This window comes from Pleurodeles waltl, chromosome 10, assembly GCF_031143425.1.
Source record: "Pleurodeles waltl isolate 20211129_DDA chromosome 10, aPleWal1.hap1.20221129, whole genome shotgun sequence".
Taxonomy (NCBI): Eukaryota; Metazoa; Chordata; class Amphibia; order Caudata; family Salamandridae; genus Pleurodeles; species Pleurodeles waltl.
In genome coordinates this window covers 262537802-262561698 of record NC_090449.1, presented here as the reverse complement: position 1 = coordinate 262561698, position 23897 = coordinate 262537802, and the positions used below count along the sequence as shown (strand labels likewise).

General features: G+C 42.7%; 1 protein-coding gene across 2 annotated transcripts in view; it reads right to left on the bottom strand.

The window, feature by feature from the left end:
• LOC138260744 (hemoglobin subunit beta-like) overlaps positions 1-23897 on the bottom strand; it is a 154585-nt gene that overhangs the window by 88288 nt on the left and 42400 nt on the right. Inside the window, exons 1-2 of one of the 2 annotated variants that reach the window (XM_069209216.1) lie at positions 14033-14161; positions 2383-2589 (exon numbers count right to left, since the gene is read on the bottom strand). In XM_069209216.1, the coding sequence (XP_069065317.1) occupies positions 2383-2589; positions 14033-14118 (293 nt within the window). In that variant the 5' untranslated portion in view covers positions 14119-14161. Of the gene's footprint in view, positions 1-2382; positions 2590-14032; positions 14162-23897 lie in introns of those variants that run through there. The other variant, XM_069209215.1, reaches the window with a different exon arrangement.

Here is a 23897-nt window from a genome sequence, read left to right as displayed (position 1 = left end):
TTGGTAGGTTTCCCTAGGTGCCGGCTGAGCTAGAGGCCAAAATCTACAGGTAGGTACTTTGCAAAATACACCTCTGTTTTCTTTCAAAAAATGGGATGTGTCCACGTTGCGTTTTGGGGCGTTTCCTGTCGCGGGCGCTAAGCCTACCCACACAAGTGAGGTATAATTTTTATCGGGAGACTTGGGGGAACATAGATTAGCAAAACAAGTGTTATTGCCCCATGTCTTTCTCTACATTTTTTCCTTCCAAATATAAGAGAGTGTGTAAAAAAGACATGTATTTGAGAAATGCCCTGTAATTCACATGCTAGTATGGTCACCCCGGAATTCAGAGATGTGCAAATAACCACTGCTCCTCAACACCTTATCTTGTGCCCATTTTGGAAATACAAAGGTTTTCTTGATAGCTCTTTTTCACTCTTTATATTTCAGCAAATGAATTGCTGTATGCCCGGTATAGGATAAAAACGCACTGCAGGGTGCAGCTCATTTATTGGCTCTGGGTACCTAGGGTTCTTGATGAACCTACAAGCCCTATATATCCCCGCAACCAGAGGAGTCCAGCAGACGTAACAGTATATTGCTTTTGAAAATCTGACATTGCAGGAAAAAGTTACAGAGTAAAACGTAGAGAAAAATTGATGTTTTTTTCACCTCAATTTCAATATTTTTCTTTTTCAGTTGTTGTTTTCTGTAGGAAATCCTTGTAGGATCTACACAAATTACCCCTTGCTGAATTCAGAATTTTATCTACTTTTCAGAAATGGTTAGCTTTCTGGGATCCAGCATTGGTTTCACAACCATTTCTGTCACTAACTGGAAGGAGGCTGAAAGCGCAAAAAATAGTAAAAATGGGGTATGTCCCAGTAAAATGCCAAAATTGTGTTGAAAAATTTGGTTTTCTGATTCAAGTCTGCTTGTTACTGAAAGCCGGGAAGATGGTGATTTTAGCACTGCAAACTCTTTGTTGATGCCATTTTCAGGGGAAAACCCACAAGCCTTCTTCTGCAGCCCTTTTTTCCATTTTTTTGAAAAAACGAACATTTCACTGTATTTTGTCTAATTTCTTGGTCTCCTTCAGGGGAACCCACAAAGTCTGGGTACCTCTAGAATCCCTAGGATGTTGGAAAAAAAGGACGCAAATTTGGTGTGGGTAGCTTATGTGGACAAAAAGTTATGAGGGCCTAAGCGCGAACTGCCCCAAATAGCCAAAAAAAGGCTTGGCACCTGAGGGGGAAAAGGCCTGGCAGTGAAGGGGTTAAAGTGGCTGTCTGTAAAAGTGGTTTCCACCGTGGTCATAATTTCATATTTATTACCGCCGGCCTGTTGGGGGTATTACCGCCACTTTATCACTGACCGCCAGGGTCGTAATCAGGGCCTATATTAGCAGCCTTTGAGCCATTTGAGAAGTTATCTGGGGATGAGATTCCAAATCGTATTGTTCATCCATCACTGTACAAATCATTAAGAATTATTTTGTCGATGAATACAGTTTTGTCCACCACAAAAAGAAACAAACATTGTAGTGGTCTAAAGTTTATAGGCGGACAAAATTACATTTATTAACAGCAGTAAAATATTGTAACAGAGAAACATTAAGAGTAGACTGCAACAGTAGACTCTAGAAGGGAGTACAAATTGACACTTGCCCAAAGTCAAAGTTACAGAATACGTTAGAAGCATTAAGGAGAAATAACAATCAGTCATTTTGCCACATACTCCCTCATTGGACCTTCTAAATAATTTGTTGCTTTGAGTTTCCCAATCTTCCATCATGCACTTACTGCTAGATGTCTGGACATGTTCTTAATCAATGTTTTCTTCTCTATTGCAAATATGAAAACTCAGTATAAATGTTTGACACACAAAGAGTAATCGTGTCGAGATTCATTATTGTCAACTAATGAAGTTGACGTTGCATTTTATGTAATTCCATTTTAGAATTTAAATTTAGAACGTTTTATCTTGCTAGGAATATCGGGATTCCAGGGTTGGTAGATGCAGTCAGACTAGTGATGCTGGAGGTTGTGTTACCAATTTGTCTAAGTAAATGTTGTTAATCACGAACCATCATTTTGATGGATTTATCAAACTCATCTGTTCAACATTAGCCTACAGTTTTCACCCGCTGTTATTGTCTATGAAAGGAAAGCTGTATATTTTACAGTATATGGTCACACAGTTAATTCAATTTAGAAACCATGCAGCTTGATCTCTTTTAAAAAGATGAAATAAAAAACTGTTCATATTAGATTGTAAACCTGTCAAGATCACAATGAGACGTTCACCTATCTTTTGATTTCAAAGCAATTTTCAGCTGTTGATGTAGGGAACAAGGAGATACAAAGGCTAGTTCTTCGTCAAGATAATTGTTTGGGGTACCTTAAATTGTGCAGCTTTTCAAAAACACCTTTGAACTTTGGCAAGTTCTTTTTGAATTCAGGCGGGTTTTCCAAGTTTTTCGTAGCTTCAGAAAGCACGTTTTGCATTTCAGTAGCCAATGAACTGTTTGGAGCGGCCATCCTGGTATTAGAAACATCTGGATAGTCCCTGAGGAATCCTATTGTCCAGGGAAATACTACCAGTAGTCTGGAAAGGCAAAAGACAGACGTAGACAGAGCAATTTATTTAGTTGCATTGCATTGAACGTTCTACTAAAGTATGTTTGGTGTCTTATTTTTTTATTAGCTTAAAGAAATGTGTCTCCAGCTACAAAACTAACATTTACCATAATACAAACAGAAGATTACAAGCCATCCATTCAAGAACCAGTGATTAAATTCAGCAGGTGATTGACAGGGCTCAGCCCTGGAGCTCATTTTTTAACACCGAACCCAAACTGACAGACTTGCATCTGTGATTGCACTGATTTGGAAGAGGCCAGTAGCTGTACATTTTGCACAAATACAGTGTTGCTCCTGAGCGATATAACCAATTGGGAGTGACATACTTTTTTTTATTTCAGCAGTACCACTGCTAGCATGGCCTACAAAGACACCAAGCAGGCCACGACACTGGATTATGTTGTCTAACGTTGGCTAACCTAAGGCAGGGTGCACGAGGACAGGGCAATATTCCTATCGCACCTCACACTGAACATTGGTTTCCTTACCAGTGAGTCAGGATGTATGAACCCACCACTGTAATTTTATGGCACCACAGGGCTGAGTCATTCAGTGATGCGGGCCAAGATGGCTGGTATTGTGCTTCTCGATTTAGATTTTGAACTCCAGCTAAATCAAATGTGAACTTTCAGGCTGACCGATGATAGGAAAGTAACCTCTCCGGACATGTTTTATTCATTTAACACTGATCCTTTTTCGAGTTTATTTTCAAATTATGCAGAAAAACAACAGAATACAAAGTAAAAAAACAGGCATGTGCTATATACTCAGAGCAGGTTTGGAGCAATATAGTAGCAATGCATTTCTGCATTATTGTAGAAAGCGGATTGTTTATAGTACATCACAAAATTTAATGCATTAATTGATATTTATATAGTGCATAGTTATGTTCAAGTCTATGAAGGACCCAGGTCTTCCTACATCCACAGCTTGGTTCTGATGCCTGAATCTATATCCAGTCATCGCCCCAATACTCATCACCTCTTGTCTTCTACTAGTATTGTGCTGTTACTATTATCTCAACTGATGGATGGAGAGCTACAAGCTGATTGTGGGTCTCATTGGTTCAAATGTCCTATCTTCAGTGCAGGCCTAATTTAAGAATGTAGTTTTCCATCTTCTGTGCCTCCCAGTCCTACTGATGCTGAGCTTCCATAAGGTACTACTATTAGCGCAGGTGTGACCTTACTGAACATCTTGAGCAGGAGCAAAAAAAAGCTCTTACCTGAGGCACATGAAGCCATGGTGCATCATACCTTTAGACATCACCAATATGGCACATCTCATGGAAGTGCTAGTGGGCTTTTTGGAGGGTTTTTCTAAATATGAGACAGGGAATCTCGTGACATGAAACAATCCCTGCCAGTGTGATCTGGGAGGGGTTTGCAGAAAGTCCTTGCACTGCTTCAGTAATGCACCCTCTTTCTGTTTTTGCTTCCCTGCCTTGCTCTGTATCTTCACCTCTGCAAACATAACAGCTTTGATTCTACTAAGGAGGATCCATGTTTTTTTTGTTTGATCAGGGGAGTAGAAGACTTTAAAAACAGCAAGTGTGCCCTAAGTGTACCCTCACTCATTATGGAGGGTAGCTTTTTCAACAATACCAGGATAGTGGAAAAATGATAGGTTCCTGCAAGCTGAATCAGAAAGCAGCCACAGGAAAGGATCAGCAGGAACCTTCAAATAAAATATGCTCTGTGTCCCTTAATTGAGACCTCACTTAGGTCTGTTACATACTCAAGAGCCAAGAATGGTGAAAATTACCTAATGACATTCTCATTCATTTTGTCTTCTTCCTGGTGAATGTACAAATCTTCTATGGGTAAGATGTCTGTGTTGTGAGATGTTGCATTTATTTGACCAATCACAGCAAAAGGAACATACCCCAGGACCAAGGCTGAGGGAGGAGACTCTTGTGATTCTTTTCGGCTCTGAATTGGGTGATCCAGGCTCCCATAATAATAAAGCAGGTCAAAAGGCAGATCAGCTACCCGAAAATGCACAATAATTTGATAACTCTGGCATGACCTTGACTGTCCTATTATGGAGATAGAGATTGTCCCTGCAGACTTAGAAACGAAAATCTATGCTGCACATTCATATTTCTTTTCTGCAGTAACCCGTCTTTGAGTTGGCATTTATTAATGTACTGATGACTTGGCTCGTGTGCTTGTCCTTCATATCATGGTTGATCCTGTCTCATCAGGAAAGTCCAGCAGTTATCTTCTAAACAGGGCACATAAGTTGGCAATTTCTGGTATCCCTTGCCTGGTCCTAGCCTAGAAGGTACTAACAACACAAAGTCCTGAGGTGGTCTTCAAAAGAGTGCCTCTGAAGTTTGAGGGGAACAAAAGGGACTGACTGCAGAGTATTAATTCTTATCAATATCCAATGGCCACTGGCAGGAAGTCAGCGGGCATTCAGCCGATGAACACCTTCAAAAACTATCATTTACTGCAGTGTACACCCCTCTGGACATATCTAGATGGAAGGGAGCCAAGAGACCGTGATCACAAGAGATTGTGGTTGGGAGTTAGAACAAAGACCAACTGAGCATGAGCTTTTCTGTTTTTGAGTGGTTTCTCATACAAAAAAACAGGAAGGGCAATGGATAGTAACATGGATGTATCCTTAACTGGTTTCAAGTTAAAGGACAAAATGTACGTGCAACTGGTCGCAAAATACTGGCTGCAACTTGCAACCAGTATTTTTGTGATCACTGTGGTAATTTGAGAAGAGGCCTATGCTCTAATAGTTCATTTTGCAAGTTATCGATTTGGAGTGGGTCACAATTTGACCTATCTCATGAATATTAATGAGGTAGGTGGCAAATTGTGACCCACTAGGAATCACTAGGAGAGATGGTGACCTGCTGAGGTCAGCAGACCACCATGCCTGTTATTGTTTTCAAATAAAGCAATTTGTAGGCAATTTTGTATTCTTTAAATGCAATCTGTGTTCCTTATAGGAAAATCGGATGCATTTCAACAAAAAAAATAAAAGTGTATTTTTAATTTTTTAGGAGTAAGCACTGGTCTGCCTACTCTTAAATGTATTTTCTTTAACATTCACAAAGGGGAAGGGATCCCTTGGGGAACGGATTACCCATACTTTGAGGTGTCAGTAAAACATTAATGGTTTGCGAGTGCATTTTGGTTGCAAAACATTGATACATACCACTAAGTTTCAATAGTTGGAAAGGATGCCCTAAACACACCCTATCCATATTTCGAATAGCTATTAGGAATCAAACCCAACTTGTGATTCAGCAATGAGTTACTGAATCTCTAGCTGAGTCTGATACATTTGAAAAAGCCTTTTTATGGTCATAAACGGTTTGTGACTGCAAAAAGACTTCATGCATTGGGTCAAAAGTTCAATAAAGCAAAGGTAAATGTTAATAAACTAGTAGTGCACCTAGAAAGATATATCATGGAGATAGTGAAGTTTAGACAGGCCAGTTGCATTTAACCATTGAATCTGTCTAGTACACCTATCAGACCAGCAGTTTCCACTATGCTGACTCATCTACAAGAAAGAATGAGAATATAAACAGAGAATGATAAGATTGGAACATGAACCTACAGATGCATAGATCAGTCGGACTGAATGAAAGGTGTCAACTAGAGTGATGTGTTAGGAAGGAGAGAGGGGGGATAGTATGAAGGGATAAATAGAGTGCAGTATGGAAACAGTTGAAAATGACTGGGAGGATAAGCATGCAGTTGGGAATGGGGAAGCAAAATGTGGAAATAGAAAGATATAAAGCCTGCAAAAGGAGGGGAGAGTAGAGATATTCAAGGAATGATGTACGACTCGAAAAATAGGGAAACGTTAAGGAAATTCAAGTGACACAGGGACAGACGATGGATAGTGAAAGGGACAAGAGATATGCAGGAGAAAAGTGAGTGAATGGAGAGAAGGGACAATATATATGCAGGATGAAAGTGAGTGAATGGAATGGAGAGATGCACTGTAGAATGTAAACATAAGTGGATAATGGAGAGGTGAAGGATTAAAGAGATGCAAGGGGAGTGTGGTAGAGTGAAGGTTGGAACATAGTCATGTACATAAAAAGGAAAAGCGCAAAGGATTGGAGACATTCTGGGAATGATGTAGAGGTTAAACGGGAGTGAAGAAATACATGGGAGCAAGAGAATAGCATAACATTAGTGTAGCATCTTTAGTGGTACCATGGTATGTGAGGCCTGTGCGTGGCCCACTACACTCCAGTTGGGGCTGTTTTTTTTTTACTATTTATGCACTGGGGGTAGGGCACCCATTTTAATTACTTGCAGTAAGCCCCAATAAATCCTTGCTAATCGATTGGTAAGGGGAAACCCCAGTCTAATGCCATTTTTCATAAATGAGTCAATAGTGCCCCCATCCAAGCCCATTCACCTTTTTTAAAGTGCCTCTTTTGCCAGGATGTTTTTTGTCTTTAAGTGATGAGTGGTATATTGGGATGGCTAAATGACAGTGGGCAGCAAGCTTAATGCGCAGCTTTTTTAAGATTACTCGATCAAAAGATTGTAGTGCTGTGTGCCTCCATTTTTAGGGTTGAGCACGCAAACACTTTGGCCCCTGTTGTAATCTTTCTGTGGGCTTTTAACCCCACCCATGTCACATCCATCAGTTTAGTTGGTTCCTGGGCTTTTGTTTTAATTTTAAAATTCAACTGATTTTATTTGTGAAAGGCATGCCTACCTCATGCCTTTTCTGGTGTTTAGCCCTTCTCAACAGCACCGGTAAACTACTGAAAACATACGAGGCTCCATGTTTTCGGCATGGCTTCTGGACTACCTTTTCTTTCATTTTGTGCGCAGCTCGATCTTGCTGGGCAGTAGTGGAGCGCTTTGCATGACATCAACCCTGTTACATACATAATTGAATAACTGCTGATACATTTGACTACAACAAACTTCTGTTTCCTTTTGTGTGTGCCTTCATGCTCATGTCATGACACTTTAAATTGGCTCCCTTATGTAAACCCGTATTACTTTTCATTTTCAAGTTATGTGGCAAGAAAAGTCCAGTTAGAAATTTACAAAAGTAATAGCTCTAAGTTGATCAAATGCAAGACCCATTGCATTGCAAATGCTAGTTTTTTTTTTCCTGCCTTGGAAGATTTCCCTGTACCTATGCTGCTTCTGCCTTTCATTATCCTCCATGCCATGGCGTATGATCCCACAAAAAGAAACCCTCAATCAAACATCTGACAGAATGAAAGATAAAATTGGCACAAAAAAAAAGTTGAGAAATTAGCAAGAAGAAATCATCCTCTGCGAGCTCACCTTCTAATTGATTTAACCACCAATTGAAAGAAAAAAAAACTAGTCTAATGAATGGTGCTCGCCGATCAAATTCCTTGAAAAAACAGTATCAGAGGCCTGAGTCGGGAAAGATTGGCCAGCATCCGTTTTAGTTTCCGGTAGGACCCGAACGTTATAATTTATCTTAATTAGTTACTGTTCCATTTTTTTATGGCTAGGATTTTACATCCGTGCTTCAGTCCATGTTGGATATCTGTTAAAGGTCTAAAACGTTAACTGCAATGACAAGCACTCGACAATGCTTCCTGTGAAGTATTTCTTGATTGTTATGTCTGTTGTGCAATTTATGGGTATACACACTCGTTACCCTTGTGTCTACTTGTTTAAGGCATTCGTTGTACGAAAAATAATTAATAGCCTTAATTCTGTATTATGGCTTTTTTGGTAATTGGGAGAAAAAGGTAATTTTATGTCGTGTGAACATATTCATAAAGAGCAATCTTTTTTCTGGACCTTTCAATAATTAAAAAAGAAGCAAACAGATTTGAGACGTAGTGACACATCTTCTGAATGTTTTCACGGGCGCAAAGTCATGCAAGGTTACGCAAAGCCTCGCAAGATTAGTTACTTCCTTACACAGTTATTGAACGCCAGGAAGGTGCACTATTCTCAGTGCAAATAGCACACTGCTCCACCTTGTGTCAAGGAAGGTGTGTTACTTGGGTGTGACTTGGGCAGAGCAGCATAAGCACTCACCATTTGTGGCCTAAAATACGTGCTACTAACATAGGCGAGCAGGCATTACATGAAACAATAACTCCTCCTTGAAATAAGCACCATCAAGGAGAAACTTCTCTAAACATTCCACACATTGCACAAATACTGCACTATCCAGTGAACATACAATGTGTAGAATTTTTAGACTCTCACTAAGCATAGATAGAGTGTTCTACTTTAAGGGAATGAATTCAATACAAATCCTATGCTAGATAGTACACACACCTCTGCAGTGTGTAACTAGGAAGCTTGTTTTTTGGGCAAGGAACAGGGGATGACAGCACCTGCATGTCATTTTTAATATATATGCCTGTGCCCTGCTGTATACTTATGTAGTGCAGCAACTTTGGTTGTTGTGTTGCATTGCAAAAAAATAATAAACACAGGGCTGTTTTTAGGGTGGTGCGACTGGTGCAGCCGCACCGGGTGCTAACCTGGATGGGGGATACTGTGGTTAGCAATAAGTTATGAAACTTGCGATGTAAAAGCAGCTGCTGAAAAGTTCCTTGTGCGTCCAGCCTTCAGGAAGCAATTAAAATGCCTAGATAACTCCTGTGATTAACGTTCTTGCTAGATAACTCCTGTGATTAATGTTCTTGCTAGAGATAAAGTAGGGCAGAGGGTTCATTTGCGTACTGTAAAGAACAAAACTAAGTTTTATGTGGACAGCTGAGTGGATTAGTAAAGCCAGCCTTTACTAGCGTGTTAAAACAAATGAAATGTAAATGAGACAGGGGTTATGGAGAGATGAGGCATACTTTTGCTGGGTGATAGTGAGGGAATCTGAGGAGGCGGTCATGGGGGAGAGGGTGGGGGTGCCAAAAAAGATTGTCACACCGGGCGTCACCAATGATAAAGGCGGCCCTGAATAAACCTGTCCCCTCGAGACATTGTACTGGAAGAATAATTGAGGCAACTAGATTGAGATGGCCTATGAAATGTAGGACCAGATTTGCAAAGGATTTCTGGCAGGGAAAGGTCGCACAAAGTAATTTAAATAGGTGCAAGTTCTTCCAATGGTATGTATTTTCAGGTCTAAAAGTTATTCTGCACTGGAAAGGGATCTTTTTCCTAGCACAAATACCCCTTTGTACTGTTTTGTCCCACTTTCTGTTACTTGGTTTTAACTTTCTCCCACTCCTGCAATGCAGAGCAGTAATATGGCACTGCATTGCACAGGGATAATAAACCTGTGCCTTAGAGACATTGAAGTGGCAGAAAAATTGAAAGAATCAGAACTATATGGCTTATGTAATGGAGGGCCAGAATTATTAAGGGGTTGTGTTGTGATAAAGTAACATAGACTGGTTTAAAACAATGTAAACATTTGCAAGGGTATTTACTTTTCAGTGCATAGTTAATTTGCACCGAACGGGTGGCCTTTTCTCAGCACAAATAGCCCTTTGCATTGCTTTGCTTTATTTTGAGTTAAGGAGCAATTCTCCCTGTAGTTTCTGACCTAAAGCCCACTTTACTTACAAAGCCAGACTTAGCTTTGCATCAAAAAATAGCACATCCTTGAAGTAAGTGCTAACAAGAAGAAATGTTTTAATTTCTCTAAACATAACATGCATTGCATTTGTATTGTACCGTACAGCATATAGGAAGGATATGTGTTTAGTACAAATCATATTCTAGACAATACATACCCACGGTGGTGCAGAGATTGTGCAGGATGCTAGTGGTCCTGTTGGTGTGCCAGTGAACACGTAGTGAGCAGTAGTAGCAGATCATTTTTGAAAAGTATGTTTTTGTCCTGCTTTTGCAATACAGCATTGCTGCATTGAGCTAAAACATAATAAATTTGCTAAATGGTATTAAAAAAGCTCAGTGATGTGGCGTTGCTTTGTTTTACCAATGCTGCAGGATCCTTAACAGTACCATGTTCTTGAAAGAATATTATTATATGTCCTGTTTTTGAAGAGAGTATCTAAAGTTCTCCTCTAAATTATAGGAAGGTTACCTTATTGGATTTTTCATCCAGAAAATTTAGAAAGGTCATTTTTGTACATCATGAGGACTGGGAGCTGAGGATAGAACAGATTCCAGTTAATCCGTCAGGTTTCAGAGTAGAATTTCTATCTGCTTCAGGTTGCTTTATTTTCTCAAATTTGGCATATCATGCAAATTGTAGCTTCCTTTTTGTTGTTAAATCTTTTATAAACAGAAAATGATAGAAGGTATAAGCAGTTCTATAGTGGAAGCAGACTACAAGGTGAATCAACCTGTAAGTAAGATACAATTTATGGAGATAAGGGTTAAAGTCATAATTGGTAATTCTTGATACTTTAGTTGTTGCTTATAAATGTATAATGAACTTCAGTAGGGAGTTTTATTTGTGTGTATACTATTCAATCTTTACCCATTACATCTTATGAAATCAATTGCTGTTAACTTATTCCCCACCCCCGAAGATAGGCCATTTACCAATTCTATTACTGATGAGCACTGATGAGATAATTATTCTTGCTCAGGCCTAGATGGGATTGAAGATTACATTCAGGGTTCTTGTTTTGACTTCTTATGCTAGCCCATTGCAAATCTTTTTATGAAACAGACATTGGCTATGCCAGTAGTTTTGGCTTGTTGCATAGCTGCAGGACCTCTAGGCATTCCGAGACATCTGTCTTGAGCCAGAAGCAACAGCATGAAATATATTTAACAATGTTGAAGTCCCTCAAGATATTACGAGGTGTCCCTCTCGAGTGAAAAGGGTTGCTTGCAAATTCTTTAACAAAGCTATATTTCCTTTAGTTGTTACGAGGTGACCCTCTCAATCCAAACGCAACCGCTTGAAAAGTCTTTCACAAAATTGCATTTTTTCATGTAGTTACTTTATGCCCATCTCGAGCCAGATCCAACTGCTTTAAATCTTCATAAAGATGGAGTACATCAAGTCATTAACTAGATGTCCCTCACAAGTCAGATGTACCAGCCTGAAAAGCCTTTCTCAACGTTGCAATACTACAAACGGTTACTAGACTCCTTTTGAGTCAAAGTCAACTGCCTGAAGTTGTTACAAAGCTGCAGTAGCTAAAATAGTTGCTAGATGTCCCTCATGAGTGAGATATAACTTCTGTTTTAAATGTCCTTTTCAAAGCTGAAAGGGTTTGGCTTCAAAGTGAAAATTTGAACATACAGTTTTGGCACTCTACTTATTTGCACTTGCATTCTATAGGATAAATTATTATGCCAAAGACGATTTATGAAGATGAGTTAATACTGTAATTTTCAATAAATATATTCATCACTATGGAACGCTATAATAACATTGTAGCATGCATGGGTACTGGCGGTCAGTGATAAATTAAAGTACTATTAACCTTCTTTTTAGTCAACTGGTGCTTCACATGTGCATTGTAAATTGCAATTGTTTATAGTGAGGCCATCCTATGGCTGAAAGGTCCTGATCTATTGTGATATGCTGAGTGCAGTTTTACTCAGTTTTTTTTAGAAAACGTGAGGCTGGCAGTACCCAATCTGGCAGTACTTCAAATCTTTACTAGATATTCCTCTCAAATCAGATGCAGTACCCAAAAAAGTAATTAACAAAGCTGCTGAGTTTGAATTGGTAACTAGACTGTCCCTCTGGTGCCACATCTAACGGCTTGAAGACTTCACAGAGATGCAGTACCTCAAATGTTACTAGATGTTCCTCTCAAGTTAGTTGCATTTATGAACACAGCAAAAGTAGCTAATTGCTGAGGTGAGCTGACTCATTGTTCAAACCTGAGTGCTCCGGACAGAGAAGATATAGTTGGAGTAGCACTTCAACATGAGGCTAGCAAGGCAGCTAAAGCTGTCTTTGTGCCAGACCTAAAAACAACAGCCAAGAGGTCTAGCATATGAAATTATAATTTATACGTTTTGCAGACGTTAAGATATAGGAATAGATCTCCTGCTATATGTACCTGGGGTCTTGTTGAATTGTATTATATTGTAAATGTACTGGAAATTGATCAGTCCTTTTCTAATCCTTGTGAGGACACAAGGTCGAATGCTAACTAGTGACATGAACATACAGATGCTCTTTAAATGAATTTTAATCAGCTGTGCTCATTTATAGGGCTATAATTTTTCTGCACTATAGTTTGTTAATGAGTTTAAAACCCTTGAACAGGAAATCCTCCAAGACAACAGCTTTTTGCCTTGAACTGGAATTCTGAGGCCTTGTGCTTAATATACCTTAGAGTTTAGGTGCTGGTCTGTTGGTCACTTTTGCCTGGAGATCATTAAAGTCATTTTTTGGACAGGAACGCCTACCTTGCATCTCATTAAGGCAAGGTAGGTTTCCACTTCCAAAAAATGACTTTAACTCCATAAATTTGGCGCTAGATGGGTCTAGCACCAAAGTTTAAATATGAAGTTAGTTTTGCACTGAATTAGAGTAAAAACAAAATGATGCTAATTCAGTGCAAACAGAGTATAAATATGCCCCTTAGCATCAAAAACTGATGCTACTCTGGTCAGAATCATTTATTTTGACTCAAACCTGCCTAACATAATTTTTTTTTAAGCTAGCCTACCCTTTTCACCGGCTTGCACCATTCCATAAATATGGTGCCCAGCTGGTGCTAAAAAATGGTGCAAGCCGGTGCAAAACTTTTTGGTGCAAAACTGCCTTAGTGCAGTTTTGCACCAAAAAGTATAAATAAGGCCCTTAGTGTCAAGGGGACGTTCCATGGTTGATACATGGGCGATCACATGCAGCCACCTATGCTTTTTTAATGCAAAACCCTATCTACTAACAATGGGAGACAGAGTTTTGCTTTAAAAAGGAATGCCACTTGCAAGCAGGTGTTAAAAGAAGAAATGTTTTCATTTCTCCTTTCTTTTCTGACTTTGCATCTGTGCTGCATTGGATAATGCACATAAAAAGTAGAAAACATTTTAAAAGTTGTCTAGGCATGGTATTTTGTACTGAAAGGGAACCTTTCCAGAACAAACCTATGATAGACTCATGCACACACCCTTCCACGATGCTGTAGCAAAATTCTGTGCAGCTCTAAGGAGAGAGGAGCAGAGTGCCACATTTCTGTAGATATGGCGCTCTTCTGCTCCCTGCCTATTCGCAATGCAGTGCAGCATTTGTGTCTGCTGCAATGCGTTGGGTGACTCTTTCATAAATATAACCTTTCATCTCTTAACATTGCCACAGCACAGCACAAAACATACTGCATAACACAATACACACATTCTCGAGGTGAGGTAGTTTAATATTTATCTAATAAGCCACCTTACCACCTGCATTTCCTTAATTTTTAGGGATTTTAAGTCCTTTAGTCAATAACCACTGTAACCTTTACCCTAAATAAAAGCATGACATATTTTCATTCTTGATCAATGTAGTTTACTTACTTATCTAATGCGAGCTCGACATCCCCAGAGAAATACTGGTCTAACATTATTCCCAATGCCAAGTAATCATTTGCTGTAAGGGCCATTCTGGAGGTTTCAGGCTAGTCACAGTGAGTTTTTCTGCAAAAGCACAGTGCTGGTCGAGGCTGTTTCTCTAGAGTTTATATGCTCCTTTGTTACCCGCCTCCTGTCCCTTCCTGCTCATTATTGGCTTTCAGTGGAAAAAGGGCTGTGACTTCTTCTGTAGGGCAACAGCAATGTTACATCATCATAGAAGAACTTCAGGGCTTTAAATTCCACGCCTGTCCAACTGCTTTTGTAAGTTGCGCAGAGAAATTTTTCAAAGCATTAGGAATACTCAAAGTGGGTCTTTACTCTATTTCTTTCATGTATATTTTTCCAAGTAATAAAATGTATGTCTAGATTGTTTGAGCAACATATAGGGGGTCATTCTAACCCTGGCGGTCGGCGACCGCCAGGGCTAAAATGACGGAAGCACCGCCAACAGGCTGGCGGTGCTTCCCAGCCCATTCTGACCGCCGCGGTCAGAAAAGGGGATCCGGCGGTTTCCCGCCGGTTTTCCCCTTGCTGGGCTGAATCTCCATGGCGGCGCTGCAAGCAGCACCGCCATGGAGATTCCAACCCCCTTCCCGCCATCCTGTTCCTGGCGGTTTTTACCGTCAGGAACAGGATGGCGGGAACGGGTGTCGTGGGGCCCCTGGGGGCCCCTGCACTGCCCATGCCATTGGCATGGGCAGTGCAGGGCCCCCCTAACAGGGCCCCAGCATGATTTTCACTGTCTGCTTAGCAGACAGTGAAAATCGCGACGGGTGCAACTGCACCCGTCGCACCCCTGCAACCCCGCCGGCTCCATTCGGAGCCGGCTTCTGGGTTGCAGGGCCTTTCCCGCTGGGCCGGCGGGCGCTCCCTTGGCGGGCGACCGCCGGCCCATTGGGAAAGCCAGAATGGCCTCCGCGGTCTTTTGACCGCCGCCCGCCAAGGTAGGATGAGGCCCATAGTGTAAACTTTAGTGAAAAGAAACAAATATGATAGAATGGCATGACTTTTGAGCAAATATTCAAAATTATTTTTTTTCAAGCAATTTTCTAGGCAATCACATCTTCACTGAATGGGTAAGGCTTATGTCCAGTTAATCACATTTTTAAAGTGAGGGCAAACAATACAACGCTTCGAGGTCCTCTGTAGCCTCTTTTACGTTAAATGTACAGCTTACTAAGAGTTTTATTGTCCTATTGCGGCATGTGTATTTCCGTAGCGTTCTCTCTACTGCCACAAGTGCTAGACTCTGCACAATCAATTCTCATCGTGATCAGCTGTACACACATTTTCATTCACAATAGATTTAGCTTTGCCCAACTGTCTCTCAAAAATGGAGGCACTGAGGAAAGCTAATCCGCCCCAGAATTTGAAGAGATGGTTAGAAAAGCTTGTATACTAATGTACAGATTACGTATGCTCATTAGCGTGATCCCAGACCTTTTCTTCATAGAGTTTGTGGTATTTTATCTCAGAAGGAATGGAAAGAAAGAGTGAACACGTGGCATATGTTTATGATGTATTTTGTATCTGTTATCTAATTGGCTCCATCAGTGTTCACAGATGGATTGTACGTTGTCTTCACTTGAAAAGATATTCGTTAGAAATGGGGTCTTTGGTTGGCAGTCAGGTTCCCCCTGTCCAAGCAAGGACCCTCGCTCTAGGCAGGGTAAAGGAGAATCACCCTCAGTTAACCTCCACTCACTGCCTTGGTAGCTTGGCACAAGTAGGCAGGCTTAACTTCAGAAGCAAGGTGTAAAGTATTTGTACCTACACACACAGTAACTTGGTGTAAACACTACAAAATGACACCACACCGGGTTCGAAAAATAGATAATATTTATCTAAGCAAAACAAGACCAAAATGACAAAAATCCGACATACACCAGTCAAGTTGTGAATTTAAAAAGCAAAAAGAGTCTTAAATCCTTTAGAAAACAGCAAGAACATTGTTAGCGTACAGAAGTACCTGGGTAGCGTCAAAATAAAGCTGAACGCGCAAGTGTGCTTCGAAAAACGCCAGCAATGCGTAGATTTCTCACCCACAAGCAAGAACGTGTGTTGTTCCTTCTCCGGTTGTGTGGGCGTGCATCATTTCATCTCTCCCGCAGAGACAAATGCATCGATCCAGACAAGCACCTCGGGTCCGAGCAGGCTTTGCGTTGATTTTTCTGTGCTCAGCGATGTTGCGTCGAAATCCGGTCTTGTGGTGCCAAGAAACCACGCTGCAATGGGACTTGCATCATTAACAGCAGCCGCTGAGGGTGTTGAGCGTAGTTTCTCCAACTGCGTTGCGTCGATCCTCCAGCTGCAATGCAGGTGGAGCATCAATTTTAGCCGCGTGGCCGACGGTGCGTCATTTCTCAGCCACAAGGCGGGTGGTGCATGGATTTCTGTCCTTTTCCACCAGCCGCACCTTTCAAGGGCCCAGAGACAGGTTAGGGCACCACTTGGCAGGCAGGACTCTCAGCAGAAAGCCCAAGTGCTGACAGAGAGAAGTCTTTGATGTCCCTAAGACTTCAACAACAGGAGGCAATCTCAGTTCAGGCCCTTGGAGATTCTTCACCAGTGGGACGTCACACAGAAGTAAGTCTTTTTCCTCTCTCAGGTAGAAGCAGCTACTGTAGGCCAACTCAGCAAAGCAGAGTCACAGGGGCAGTACTCCCTCTCCAGCTCTTCTCCTTGGCAGAGGTTCCTCTTGGTTCCAGAAGAAATCTGATTTTCAGGGGTTTTAGGTTCTCTTCTTACACCCTTTTCTGCCTTTGAATTAGGCCTACTTCAAAGAGAAGTCTCTGTTGTTTTCAAGATCCTGTCTTGCCAGGCCAGGTCCCAGACACACACCAGACCTTTCAGGTGTAAGTGACCACTCCCCCCTCCCCTCAGCCCAGATGGCACATCAGGATATGCAGGCTACACCCTAGCTCCTTTTGTGTCACTGTCTAGAGGAGAGGTGCAAACAGCCCAACTGTCAAACTGACCAAGACAGGGAATCCACATACAAGCAGAGTCACAGAATGGTTTAATCAAGAAAATGCCTACTTTTTAAAAGTGGCATTTTCAAACACACAATCTAAAAACCAATGGCACTAAAAGATGTAGTTTTAAATTGTGAGTTCGGAGACCCCAAACTCCACATGTCTATCTGCTCCCAAAGGGAATCTGCGCTTTAATAATATTTAAAGCAGCTCCCATGTTAACCTATGAGAGAGATAAGCCTTGCAACAGTGAAAAACAAATTTAGCAGTATTTCACTGCCAGGACATGTAAAACACATAAGTACATGTCCCACCTTTAACATACACTGCACCCTGCCCAGGGGGCCACCTAGGGCCTACCTTAGTGGTGCCTTACATGTATAAAAAGGGAAGGTTTAGGCCTGGCATGTGGGTACACTTGCCAAGTCAAATTGGCAGTTTAAAACTGCCCTCACAGACACTGCAGTGGCAGGCCTGAGCCATGTTTGCAGGGCTACTAATGTGGGTGGCACAACCAGTGCTGCAGGCCCACTAGTAGCATTTGATTTACAGGCCCTGGGCACCTCTCGTGCACTTTACTAGGGGCTTACTAGTAAATCAAATATGCCAATCATGGATAAGCAGATGTACACATATAATTTATACAGTGATCACTTACACTTTAGCACTGGTCAGCAGTGCTAAAGTGTCCAGAACAAACAAAACAGCAAAAACAGAGTCCAGCACACAGAAACAACCTGGGTCGTACAGGCAAAACGTTAGGGGAGACCATGCCAATGATGCCAAGTCTAACAATATTTAGTTATATAAAGGCCCTTAGGCCTTTCTCAGCAGATTACGTCTGTTCTTGTGAGTTTAACCCCTTCGCTGCCAGGCCTTTTCCCCCTCCTGTGCCAGGCTTTTTTTTGCCTATTTGGGGCAGTTCGCGCTTAGGCCCTCATAACTTTTTGTCCACATAAGCTAACCAAGCCAAATTTGCGTCCTTTTTTTCCAACATCCTAGGGATTCTAGAGGTACCCAGACTTTGTGGGTTCCCTTGAAAGAGGCCAAGAAATTGGCCAAAATACAGTGAAAATTTTGTTTTTTTCAAAAAAATTGGAAAAAGTGGCTGCAGAAGAAGGCTTGTGGATTTCCCCCTGAAAATGGCATCAACAAAGGGTTTGCAGTGCTAAACTCAACAGCTTCCTAGCTTTCAGGAACAGGCAGACTTGAATCAGAAAACCCAATTTTTCAACACAATTTTGGCATTTTACTGGGGCATACCCCATTTTTGCACTTTTTTGTGCTTTCAGCCTCCTTCCAGTCAGTGACAGGAATGGGCATGAAACCAATGCTGGATCCCAGAAACCTAACCATTTCTGAAAAGTAGACAAAATTCTGAATTCAGCAAGGGGTCATTTGTGTAGATCCTACAAGGGTTTCCTACAGAAAATAACAGCTGAAAAAGAAAAGTATTGAAATTGAGGTGAAAAAAACATCAATTTTTCTCTACGTTTTACTCTGTAACTTTTCCCTGCAATGTCAGATTATGGAAAGCAATATACTGTTACGTCTGCTGGACTCCTCTGGTTGCGGGGATATATAGGGCTTGTAGGTTCATCAAGAACCCGAGGAACCCAGAGCCAATAAATGAGCTGCACCCTGCAGTGCGTTTTCATTCTATACCGGGTATACAGCAATTCATTTGCTGAAATATAAAGAGTAAAAAATTGCTATCAAGAAAACCTTTGCATTTCCAAAAAGGGCACAAGATAAGGTGCTGAGGAGCAGTGGTTATTTGCACATCTCTGAATTCCGGGGTGACCATACAAGCATGTGAATTATAGGGAATTTCTCTAATAGATGTCTTTTTTACACACTCTCCTATATTTGGAAGGAAAAAATGTAGAGAAAGACAAGGGGCAATAGCACTTGTTTTGCTAATCTATGTTCCCCCAAGTCTCCCGATAAAAATGATACCTCACTTGTGTTGGTAGGCCTAGCACCCGCGACAGGAAACGCCCCAAAGCGCAACGTGGACACATCCAAAATTTTGGGAGAAAACATAGGTGTTTTTTGCGAAGTGCCTACCTGTAGATTTTGGCCTCTAGCTCAGCCGGCACCTAGGGAAACCTACCAAACCTGTGCATTTCTGAAAACTAGAGACCTAGGGGAATCCAAGGAGGGGTGACTTGCGGGGCTCGGACCAGGTTCTGTTACCCAGAATCCTTTGCAAACCTCAAAATTTGGCTAAAAAAACACATGTTCCTCACATTTCTGTGGCAGAAAGTTCTGGAATCTGAGAGGAGCTACAAATTTCCTTCCACCCAGCGTTCCTTCAAGTCTCCCGATAAAAATGATACCTCACTTGCGTGGGTAGGCCTAGCGCCGGCGACAGGAAACACCCCAAAGCGCAACGTGGACACATCCTAAATTTTGGAAAAAAAAAGAGGTGTTTTTTGCGAAGTGCCTACCTGTAGATTGTGGCCTCTAGCTCAGCCGGCACCTAGGGAAACCTACCAAACCTGTGCATTTCTGAAAACTAGAGACCTAGGGGAATCCAAGGAGGGGTGACTTGCGGGGCTCGGACCAGGTTCTGTTACCCAGAATCCTTTGCAAACCTCAAAATTTGGCTAAAAAAACACATGTTCCTCACATTTCTGTGGCAGAAAGTTCTGGAATCTGAGAGGAGCTACAAATTTCCTTCCACCCAGCGTTCCCCCAAGTCTCCCGATAAAAATGATACCTCACTTGGGTGGGTAGGCCTAGCGCCGGCGACAGGAAACACCCCAAAGTGCAACGTGGACACATCCTAAATTTTGGGAGAAAACAGAGGTGTTTTTTGCGAAGTGCCTACCTGTAGATTTTGGCCTCTAGCTCAGCCGGCACCTAGGGAAACCTACCAAACCTGTGCATTTCTGAAAACTAGAGACCTAGGGGAATCCAAGGAGGGGTGACTTGCGGGGCTCGGACCAGGTTCTGTTACCCAGAAACCTTTGCAAACCTCAAAATTTGGCTAAAAAAACACATGTCCCTCACATTTCTGTGGCAGAAAGTTCTGGAATCTGAGAGGAGCTACAAATTTCCTTCCACCCAGCGTTCCCCCAAGTCTCCCGATAAAAATGATACCTCACTTGCGTGGGTAGGCCTAGCGCCGGCGACAGGAAACACCCCAAAGTGCAACGTGGACACATCCTAAATTTTGGGAGAAAACAGAGGTGTTTTTTGCGAAGTGCCTACCTGTAGATTTTGGCCTCTAGCTCAGCCGGCACCTAGGGAAACCTACCAAACCTGTGCATTTCTGAAAACTAGAGACCTAGGGGATTCCAAGGAGGGGTGACTTGCGGGGCTCGGACCAGGTTCTGTTACCCAGAATCCTTTGCAAACCTCAAAATTTGGCAAAAAAAACACATGTTCCTCACATTTCTGTGGCAGAAAGTTCTGGAATCTGAGAGGAGCTACAAATTTCCTTCCACCCAGCGTTCCCCCAAGTGTCCCAATATAAATGATACCTCACTTGCGTGGGTAGGCCTAGCGCCGGCGACAGGAAACACCCCAAAGCGCAACGTGGACACATCCTAAATTTTGGAAAAAAACAGAGGTGTTTTTTGCGAAGTGCCTACCCGTAGATTTTGGCCTCTAGCTCAGCCGGCCCCTAGGGAAACCTACCAAACCTGTGCATTTCTGAAAACTAGAGACCTAGGGGAATCCAAGGAGGGGTGACTTGCGGGGCTCGGACCAGGTTCTGTTACCCAGAATCCTTTGCAAACCTTAAAATTTGGCTAAAAAAACACATGTTCCTCACATTTCTGTGGCAGAAAGTTCTGGAATCTGAGAGGAGCTACAAATTTCCTTCCACCCAGCGTTCCCCCAAGTCTCCCGATAAAAATGATACCTCACTTGCGTGGGTAGGCCTAGCGCCGGCGACAGGAAACACCCCAAAGCGCAACGTGGACACATCCTAAATTTTGGAAAAAAACAGAGGTGTTTTTTGCGAAGTGCCTACCTGTAGATTTTGGCCTCTAGCTCAGCCGGCACCTAGGGAAACCTACCAAACCTGTGCATTTCTGAAAACTAGAGACCTAGGGGAATCCAAGGAGGGGTGACTTGCGGGGCTCGGACCAGGTTCTGTTACCCAGAATCCTTTGCAAACCTCAAAATTTGGCTAAAAAAACACATGTCCCTCACATTTCTGTGGCAGAAAGTTCTGGAATCTGAGAGGAGCTACAAATTTTCTTCCACCCAGCGTTCCCCCAAGTCTCCCGATAAAAATGATACCTCACTTGCGTGGGTAGGCCTAGCGCCGGCGACAGGAAACACCCCAAAGTGCAACGTGGACACATCCTAAATTTTGGGAGAAAACAGAGGTGTTTTTTGCGAAGTGCCTACCTGTAGATTTTGGCCTCTAGCTCAGCCGGCACCTAGGGAAACCTACCAAACCTGTGCATTTCTGAAAACTAGAGACCTAGGGGATTCCAAGGAGGGGTGACTTGCGGGGCTCGGACCAGGTTCTGTTACCCAGAATCCTTTGCAAACCTCAAAATTTGGCAAAAAAAACACATGTTCCTCACATTTCTGTGGCAGAAAGTTCTGGAATCTGAGAGGAGCTACAAATTTCCTTCCACCCAGCGTTCCCCCAAGTGTCCCAATATAAATGATACCTCACTTGCGTGGGTAGGCCTAGCGCCGGCGACAGGAAACACCCCAAAGCGCAACGTGGACACATCCTAAATTTTGGAAAAAAACAGAGGTGTTTTTTGCGAAGTGCCTACCCGTAGATTTTGGCCTCTAGCTCAGCCGGCCCCTAGGGAAACCTACCAAACCTGTGCATTTCTGAAAACTAGAGACCTAGGGGAATCCAAGGAGGGGTGACTTGCGGGGCTCGGACCAGGTTCTGTTACCCAGAATCCTTTGCAAACCTCAAAATTTGGCTAAAAAAACACATGTTCCTCACATTTCTGTGGCAGAAAGTTCTGGAATCTGAGAGGAGCTACAAATTTCCTTCCACCCAGCGTTCCCCCAAGTCTCCCGATAAAAATGATACCTCACTTGCGTGGGTAGGCCTAGCGCCGGCGACAGGAAACACCCCAAAGCGCAACGTGGACACATCCTAAATTTTGGAAAAAAACAGAGGTGTTTTTTGCGAAGTGCCTACCTGTAGATTTTGGCCTCTAGCTCAGCCGGCACCTAGGGAAACCTACCAAACCTGTGCATTTCTGAAAACTAGAGACCTAGGGGAATCCAAGGAGGGGTGACTTGCGGGGCTCGGACCAGGTTCTGTTACCCAGAATCCTTTGCAAACCTCAAAATTTGGCTAAAAAAACACATGTCCCTCACATTTCTGTGGCAGAAAGTTCTGGAATCTGAGAGGAGCTACAAATTTTCTTCCACCCAGCGTTCCCCCAAGTCTCCCGATAAAAATGATACCTCACTTGCGTGGGTAGGCCTAGCGCCGGCGACAGGAAACACCCCAAAGCGCAACGTGGACACATCCTAAATTTTGGAAAAAAACAGAGGTGTTTTTTGCGAAGTGCCTACCTGTAGATTTTGGCCTCTAGCTCAGCCGGCACCTAGGGAAACCTACCAAACCTGTGCATTTCTGAAAACTAGAGACCTAGGGGAATCCAAGGAGGGGTGACTTGCGGGGCTCGGACCAGGTTCTGTTACCCAGAATCCTTTGCAAACCTCAAAATTTGGCTAAAAAAACACATGTTCCTCACATTTCTGTGGCAGAAAGTTCTGGAATCTGAGAGGAGCTACAAATTTCCTTCCACCCAGCGTTCCCCCAAGTCTCCCGATAAAAATGATACCTCACTTGCGTGGGTAGGCCTAGCGCCGGCGACAGGAAACACCCCAAAGCGCAACGTGGACACATCCTAAATTTTGGAAAAAAACAGAGGTGTTTTTTGCGAAGTGCCTACCTGTAGACTTTGGCCTCTAGCTCAGCCGGCACCTAGGGAAACCTACCAAACCTGTGCATTTCTGAAAACTAGAGACCTAGGGGAATCCAAGGAGGGGTGACTTGCGGGGCTCGGACCAGGTTCTGTTACCCAGAATCCTTTGCAAACCTCAAAATTTGGCTAAAAAAACACATGTTCCTCACATTTCTGTGGCAGAAAGTTCTGGAATCTGAGAGGAGCTACAAATTTCCTTCCACCCAGCGTTCCCCCAAGTCTCCCGATAAAAATGATACCTCACTTGCGTGGGTAGGCCTAGCGCCGGCGACAGGAAACACCCCAAAGCGCAACGTGGACACATCCTAAATTATGGGAGAAAACAGAGGTGTTTTTTGCGAAGTGCCTACCTGTAGATTTTGGCCTCTAGCTCAGCCGGCACCTAGGGAAACCTACCAAACCTGTGCATTTCTGAAAACTAGAGACCTAGGGGAATCCAAGGAGGGGTGACTTGTGGGGCTCGGACCAGGTTCTGTTACCCAGAATCCTTTGCAAACCTCAAAATTTGGCTAAAAAAACACATGCTCCTCACATTTTTGTGGCAGAAAGTTCTGGAATCTGAGAGGAGCTACAAATTTCCTTCCACCCAGCGTTCCCCCAAGTCTCCCGATAAAAATGATACCTCACTTGCGTGGGTAGGCCTAGCGCCCGCAACAGGAAACGCCCCAAAACGCAACGTGGACACATCCCATCAAAAAACAAATCCCCGGTGCCTAGTAGTTTCTGCCCCCTTGGGGGCAGATTGACCTAAAATCGGCCAATCTGCCCCCAAGGGGGGCAGAAATGGCCTAAATACAATTTGCCCCCCAGGGGAGCGACCCTTGCCTGATGGGTCGCTCCCCATCTCGAAAAAAACAAACAAACAAAAAAAAAAACACAACAAAAAAATTTGCCCTGGTG